The sequence below is a fragment of the Hyposmocoma kahamanoa genome, unplaced genomic scaffold (genome assembly GCF_003589595.1).
Source record: "Hyposmocoma kahamanoa isolate Upper Pololo Valley unplaced genomic scaffold, ASM358959v1 122, whole genome shotgun sequence".
Lineage (NCBI taxonomy): Eukaryota > Metazoa > Arthropoda > Insecta > Lepidoptera > Cosmopterigidae > Hyposmocoma > Hyposmocoma kahamanoa.
In genome coordinates this window covers 76,620-85,103 of record NW_020653424.1, presented here as the reverse complement: position 1 = coordinate 85,103, position 8,484 = coordinate 76,620, and the positions used below count along the sequence as shown (strand labels likewise).

General features: G+C 36.3%; 1 protein-coding gene across 2 annotated transcripts; it reads left to right on the top strand.

The window, feature by feature from the left end:
* The first annotated feature begins 207 nt into the window (after positions 1–207).
* LOC113240185 (diamine acetyltransferase 2-like) lies at positions 208–7,121 on the top strand. Of its 2 annotated transcripts, XM_026477427.1 has the most exons (5): positions 208–312; positions 2,884–2,979; positions 6,425–6,470; positions 6,535–6,740; positions 6,828–7,119. In XM_026477427.1, the coding sequence occupies exons 1-5, from the start codon at positions 283–285 to the stop codon at positions 7,023–7,025; spliced, it is 576 nt and encodes a 191-aa protein (XP_026333212.1). In that variant the 5' UTR covers positions 208–282; the 3' UTR covers positions 7,026–7,119. The 2 variants fall into 2 exon arrangements, with proteins under 2 accessions (XP_026333212.1, XP_026333213.1); XM_026477428.1 differs by lacking the exons at positions 208–312; positions 6,425–6,470 and adding an exon at positions 333–646 and having other exon boundaries at positions 6,828–7,121.
* The last annotated feature ends 1,363 nt before the right edge of the window (positions 7,122–8,484 follow it).

Below are 8,484 nucleotides of genomic sequence, written 5' to 3'. Positions count from 1 at the left end.
ATTATGTCGCTCACTCATTGAAGACTTTTAAGGGTACTTCTCGTAACCATAATATTCAAATAGGTACTATAAAGACACTTTTCTTTGGTTCTAGAATAAAGCGACACGGTAGCGCCATCTGTTAGCTAGCGGCAGCGGCAGCTGCGGTATCAGCGCCACCTCGCGCTCCCGTCGCACAGCGGCCTTGGCCGCAGCGCCACCTAGCGGCCCCACGGCTCTCCACCGCGCCGGACGCGCCACGTCCGTCACCATCCGTCAGTCCTCGGTTCACGCGGGTGAGATATGCACGCCAACACGTTACCAAACCCTACGGTAAGTTTCACCTCACGGTATTGCACCGGAATATTTTGACATACATTATTGACATATCCACCAATTCTACTTGAACTTCGCTTTGTGTTTACTTACATGGATTAATTATTACTTCGAAGCTTCTCATCGCGTTGTACACGTGATGATGTGTTTTTTATAGTAACATTTTACCACCCACGTTTTGTAATTCAAAGTCTACCTATTTGAAAACAGTCTACTTTCATTTTACTACACATACAAGTGTCCCACAGCTGTGCGACACGGAGGGAAAGTATTTAAAATACTGTAAATAGGATGGATGGATGTTTCATGCAGATAATATTGGTAGTTCAGGGTAAGTAATACTGCATTAAAAATATTTTTTAAATTCGCCTGCCTCGTCCTGCAGGCCTATAAGGCCTGTAAGTGTCAATAATATTTTATGCGGTAAAGTAAAACTTCAAACCGATCAGTAGGTACTCGTATTAGGAATAGTAATAATGTTATTAAAATTATAGGTAATAGGTAATAGGTTTGAACAAGAATTGTCACATTGTAATTGTGTAAATAAATCACAAACGTAGATTGATTAATAAGTAATGGTAATACTGTGTACAAAACGAAAAAGACAAAAATAAACAAAAAGTATTAAGTGCATTGTCGTCATTTGGCTTAAATCGATATTTTGTTATTTTTCGCTTTTTATTGTACTGACTTTTTGTAGTTTTTGAAGATGGTTGGTTTTTTTAGTTTGATTTTGAATAAATAATAATAAAACATTTTTATTTTCTCTCACATCATCATCATAGAGCATAAAGTAGAATATAGAATATTCGATTTTGTGACAGACAGGAACCTAAACTAAGATAGAGGAGGAGATTAAACCTGTGTGTTAGGTGCTGCTCCCCATCTTGATTGTACGGTTCATTTACTCTACTTCAAGTGTAGTTAAATTACATTACAATAAATCACTTCTTATTCATATTGTTAGTTGACTTATGTTGTGTTAGTTAGTTTTTAATAAATAAATTACTTTTGTCATGTAAAATCACCGTAGGTAGAGTTAAAAAACAGGGATATTTTGGCGTCAGGTGAATACAAATAGTCTTCATGTTGTCAATTAACAGACTGTTTAAGATGTTTTGTAATACTAACAAATGGATCCTAGCTGTCTGAATAAAGAACTTATATTATTATTATTATTATTATTATTAACACTCAATTTACAGTGCGGTTGAATTGTTAAAACATTTTTCTTATATAGTTTTAGTTATTTTTAAGTTTCCTTATTGAGAGACGCTGTTCAGGAAGTGAATAAAGACGAGGGGCATCGTGAAGTTTTCTAATTTATCGACATTCACAGACATAACACTACCATATTTTTATAATATCCATAGTATGTACGACCTGAAAATAAATTAAAACAGTATTTACTTTATACTTACAAAAATTTTTTTTGAAAATAGGTTCCTAACTTATTATTTTATTATTATTATACGGAACATAAATTTTTAAAAACGGTGACGTTTGGTCATATGGTCATATAGTAGATATCATACAATTAAGATTTAGGAAGTTAAGAAACCCAAAGCAAATATAATGGCCGCGCCACTGTGGTCGCAAGGATACGTATGTATTAATATGCCACCTTTTTGTTTTGTAATGGCGCATTTACACCGAGTCATCTGTCGCCTTCCCCACAAAATTCCCACGGTTAGGGGAATTCCCTATCCCGACGTTCGATATAACCTGAATCAGCATAAAAATCGGATCTTTAAACTTTGAATCAACTTATATACATCGGTCATTACAGCAGCACGTTTACGTAACTACTGAATGACCAATAATGTCGACAATCGCGATTTATAAACGTTTACACGTGACTTTATTACGACCAATTCTACAAACCCAACAGAAAATGTAAAACGTTTACTATGCGTTTACTTGACAATTATGCAACATTAAGTTGTTAGTTATGGCGGGCTTGCTAAACATAATTGGTACCTATTCGAAAGCCAAGGATGAAGGCTTTCAAGCGAGGGAGTCGTTGGGGTTGTCGAAGTAGCTCGAGAGTTAGGAAAGTAGTTGGACGACGTCTCACACGATACTGTGCGGCCAGGGCTACCTCTCCGACCTTTGCTGGTATAGATAGGGATACTTATGCCCGGTGAGGACTTAGTCAGCTGAAGGACAATGTCGAAGATATTGCGCACATATCGGAAGATGTGACCACGGTGCTGCATAGGTTTGTCGTTGGCAGTGGTGACAGGGCATCGTGGGCGATCAAAGGATAGTTGTCCAGGATGGCAGCATCAGACGCCTCGGGATCATCAGAATATTAAAACTAACAAAATTATAAGAACTAGTTAATCGAATATGCGGTTGTCTGTCATATTAGATGGGATAGACAACCACATCAATGACCTGGTCTCAACGAGCACCAAAGCAACAGAATTCACCAGAAACAACTTAGAAAAGTTCATTTTCTAAATTGGTTTCACCGGGAATCGAACCCAGTTTCGGCGTCCCGGCGTCCTCCGTTGGGCCACTGGAGGGCGTCATACTTTTAATTTGGTTTGTGGGGTGGAGCAGGAGAAAGGCGCAAGCGGAGGCGCGACGCGCGGAACGGAGGTGCACATACGACTGGCGACGCGCGACGACATGCCGGAGGTGCTCAAGATGATTCAGGTAAGACCTATTCTGGCTGTGACCTACAGTCATCACATCATGCGGTACACAACTACGCTTCGGAACACGAGGCTCTTGCGACGACAAGCGCAAACATTGAGACCCTGGTATCCCCAAGGACCACCCCTCAATAGTGAGCTTTAATTTTGCTTCTTTTGTGAAACTTTAGCAACTTTAGCCTTCTAAATAGCTCCTTATGATGTCTTAAACTACTTAAACAAAAAATATATTTGGTTCCAGTGAATCCTTAATCATCGACAACGCACTACTTGTGTCTTTGAAAATACAATCATTATAAAGTACTGATACTGAAGAGTCCATAGATAAAACTTTATGTTACCTAGCAGTTATCATTCGCATGAACCGAGTGGAATAAAACGGCGTAGTGTACCTTAGTTCGCTCAGATTGCGCGATTAGATGCGACAATAATAAATATCACGTAATATATTATACACTTGAAGGTTATCAGTCTCCACTACTGACGACCCGCAAAATCAAGCTGTGCCATTGTGCTGACCCAAAAATTGTTAATTCAAAAGTACAAACGTACCTAATTATTTGAAATTTAATAACTTATAATTTTTAGAGATATTAAAACATTGTACGTACTTTTGAATTATACAACCATTGACTTATTTTGTAAGTTAATGTATACAACAGATAATTTGTTAACGATGGGAGTACATATTTGCTGAGAACAGAAAATAATCAGTTACTGGTCGAGTCCGACTCCTGTGTTCTTGCTTTCTGGTCCTACGAAATTAGAATTCGCGCAATTACCATTTGAGTGGCAACTTATATTATTATGTATTAGTCTGTGGAGATTACAAAGTAAAATACTGTTGTTCTACTTCTGTAAGACTCATTAATTTATTTGAAAGTTTATTATATATAAATAAGAAAAATAAAATAAGTTTATTATTTCTCTGCAGACCGATTACAACAGAACGAATCATTAGATTTCAAAAGAATATCGGCAATAGTTTAAATTCCCTCCCCATAAACCGGGAGTTCCAAATATTTCGTGTAGCACGATATTTAATTGCAAGTGCAATACGTGTACATTAGTTGTTTAGTTTATTTTATTATCATATTGTATTGTACGTATGTTGATCCAGGTATATAATGTATGGGTCATGTGGCTTGAAATAAACAAATGAAATAAAATAAAAATTAATTTCATAACGTGTTTACATCGAAAACAGTAACTTTGCACACGGAGACTAAATTAAGGACTGGGCAATAGTAGGCATTCATAAGAGTAGGTCTCGTTTGTATAAGCTATACGCTGTGAAAACTTATAACACTAATTCCAGTTTTATAGAATATAGGAAATGAAACTATTTTTCCGGATTTAAATCGCGTATATTTGTTTTTTCAAACAATCCGACGTTTCGGGCCCTTTACAGGTCCCATGGTCACGGTTGACTGAGGTGGTATCGTCTTCAACCAGTTATGTACTCGTATAATATTATGGTTTGCACTACCCTATTTTTTCACTATACTTACAAAAGTAAGTAATTAAATACCTTAATTTTAATTTTACAAAGAAACATTGCAATTGACTCTACATTACGTTTTACAAATTATTTTATTGAATGAATTTTTATTAAGTTCAATTTATTATTAATAATTAATATAAATTGGAATAAACTAAAACATATTAATTAGTACTGCAGTCTTATGTCTGTTTGGGATTTTTCATTAGAGGAAATACTGGATCCCAAGCTGGTGGCACGGAGAAACCATCTTCCCTGTTGAATTAGGATGTTTTTTAATTTCAATGGCCTCTCGCAGCATCCTGGGTATCTACCCAGGTCCTTACAAAAGAGGCCCGTTATCTAACGGGCCTCTTTTGTAAGGACCTGGGGTTTGCCAAACTTCATTGAATATGTAGGTTTATCCATAACGTGCTCGCAGACTGCAGACTTGCATTTGCATTCTATTATTAATTAATAATAAATTGAACTTAATAAAAATTCATCCAATAAAATGAATTTGTAAAACTTAATGTAGCGTAAATTGGAATGTTTTCTTTGTAAAATAAAAAATAAGGTATCTAATTAATAACTATTATAACTATAGTGAAAAAATAGGGTGGTTTGGATTAATATTAGACATAACTGGTTGATGATCGTACCGCCACAGTCAACCGTGACCATGGGCCCTGTAAAGGGCCCGAAACGTCGGTTTCTTTGAAAAAACAAATATACGCGATTTAAATCCGGAAAAATAGTTTCATTTCCTATGTGTGACAATCGCGAAAACCTAAGAACTCGATATTATTCAAAAATTTTAAAAAAGTATGTGTTGCTGCTATGGTTTAGTTTCACAGCGATAGAATTATAGAATCGAAAAAACTACTTGGAGTATAATAAATAAAGAGTCATGCAGGGCTAAATAGCATGATCAAGATATAGTTCTAGAATTAGACCGCAAACTTATTAAATCTAAAGATGAGGTAGCCCAAGCTTTTGAATAGTTGTTTTCACTACAGAATCATTAAACTCCTCTCTATCTCTTGCTATTGATCTCCTAAAGCAAAATGTTAATGTTTGTGGCAGTGTATTTAATTTTCATCATGTTAATTCACAAGACATCATTAAAACTTTTAAATGCATACATGTTAAAAAATCTCTGGGGCATATCGACTAAAGTTATAGACTCGTAATTTATCTAACTTCCCCACATTTAGCTGATGCATTCAATAGGTGCGTTAACGGAGTTATTTTTCCCGGTTTAGCTTCTCGGATTCCTCTTAGAGAAAAGTCTAAGGAGATTGGTATCATGACTGTGGTATCACAGTACATTTACTCAAATATTTTGTATGCCCGTAAAAATACACATAATTTCAATAAGAAAGAAGATATCCATAATATTAACATTACAACTAAGTCCAAACTCATGGTACCATGATTTCGTTTAACTGTACCCGTTTAAGGTAAACGATTATTGTACGGGGAACAGTATACGTTTTTACAATAATATTCCAGAGCATATATTAAGATTACCATTTCCTAAGTTCAAAACTTACATTAAAAGTATTTTAATTGAAAAGTCATATTACAACATGAGTCTAGATTCCACCCAAATATGATTCAAATGTATTCTATAGCATTTAAGTTTATTTGAAAAGAGCAATCCCTAGAGTTTCTTGCTCGTTCTTCTCAGGGAGGTCAGCGTAGTGAACGAGCAGTAGCTTAAAAATTATGTTTTCAAGTGTAAACAGTTTATTCACTTGACTTCTGCAATAATTACTCTGATAAAATAATTGCAAAAGGCATAATTTAATTATCCCTTTGCTCTTGCAGTACGTTTGGCTGAAGTATGCAGCAAAGTAAAGAGCACTAACCGCGTGCTCGTGAATGACATGCAGCAACAATATCCAGCAACTGAGACAAAATTATATTATTAACGTGTTCCTTTGCTTGGTTTGCGGGGCAGGAGTTAGCGGACTACGAGGGCGTGCCGACTCGGCTGCATGTCCACGGTGAGTCGCTCGCCTGGGGCAGACCTATCGTGGGTGACTTTTTTACAAGGTGACGTTGTTGCAGATTTAGTGCGCGACGGGTTCGAGAGCTCGCCGCCGTGGTTCTTCGTGCTGTTGGCGGTAAGAGATGAACAGCTGCTGGGGCAGGCGCTCTGCAACTACGCTTACTCTAGCTGGACCGGCCGCTCCTTTTACTTGGAGGACCTGTACGTGTACCCGCACGTGCGTCGACTAGGGGTCGCGCGTCGTCTTCTGCAACACCTTTGCGAGGTAGTCCGTCGCTGCCCTAGCAAGGACGATGGTCGGTTAATAAAGTAAGAACTGGCAAGGTATCCAGTAGTTGTTGTTCGCACATAGATGGCGGTGAAGAAGGGAGTGAGCCGCATAGACTGGCACGTGCTGAAGAACAACGCGCCTGCACTGGCGCTGTACGCGCGCACCGGCGCCCGCGACATGTGCCTAACTGAGGGTCGCGTCGCCCTGCGCCTTGACGCACCTCGCATCCAAGCGGTTGCGCAGGGCCATCTTCTGCCGCCTGCGCCCGCGCAAGTTTGATTGTAATTTTTAATGTTGATGAAACGTTTTTTGCAATAACGCATTTGATGTTGTCATTAATTTACCCTTAACATTCCTTTCTCTGATCTAAACAAGTGCGTTACGTCTTCCACCGATTCGATTCAGAAGTTTTTTTTTGTCACATTTGGCAAATCAAAATGTTATAAAATGAAAAATGACTGAAAGTACCTTATTACTTCAATTTCATTCAATAGACATCAGTCGAAATTAAATAATTAATACACATATACAAAAAAAATCTCATTAGTACAAACACAATGCTCAAAATACTTAGAATATTATAAAATTCAATCTTATCACAAAGATAAATTAATTGTAAAAATAATTCAAATAAATATAAAAATTGGTCTTCCTTCAGAGACACTTCTAGAAATTTTGTAAATTGGGGTTTTTTTTGTTTATCAACTCAGATGAAGGCAAGTTTGTTATTTTATATAATTAGATTTTTTTGTAAAGACCGTGTTTTTTAGTTTTAATTAGTCTAATTGACGGTCTTGCTAATTTTTATTTGTTTTTTGATCGTAGCAATTGACAACATTTCGAATTGATAATGGTATAAAAATTAACAACCATTTAGAGATTTGGTTGTCCTGAACACGATTTTTTTTTCAGAATTTATTATTTACTAAATTACGTGATATTTACAAAAGTAGCCAAAAATTAACGGCAAAGGATTTCAAACACTAAATTTTGTTTGCTATATTTTTTCTTTTATTACCTACTTGATTTTCGAACGTGCGTACGTCAACGGCTGACTGTTAAGAGTTGTGACAGTGAGAATGAGACGTTGCTTTTGAAATAATTATTGATTACAAGTTTTCAGTAATTTTCAAAAGTTTCCTCCAGGTTTTCCTGTCATAGTTTACAGCAGCCGAAATGAATGAAGATTTAGGACGACTAAGTTTTAGTACAAAAAAATTATACTGGATTATTGAGTTTCTTGAAAAAAAGTGTTGTGTTTGTTCATTATATACTTTATTAACACTATTTAAAATTAGAAATAACGATACATTCGAAAAAATTGCTGATACTTTTAAAATATCAAAAGTTACATTATTGCGCATATATAACCGAATGTTACCATTCTCCAGGCATTTTTCAATCAATTAATCTTCTGGCCACAAGTAATTGATATAAAAAAAATTACCATCGGTGTTTAGAACAAACGCTGCTTATGCTGAAGTCCAATCAATTATTGACTGTTTTGAAATAGAAATCGAAAAACCTAAGAAGCCAACAGAACAATCGTTGACTTGGTCTTAATATAAAAATTGCAACACGATATATATCTTATAAGTTCAACTCCTGATGCCTTTATAAATTTCGTATCCGAAGGTTTTGATGGTCGCATATCGGACATCAACTTAGTGGCGCATAGTGGGTTTTTAGAAACGGTGCCAGAAAACTGTACTGTCTTAGCCGATAGGGGTTCCAAATA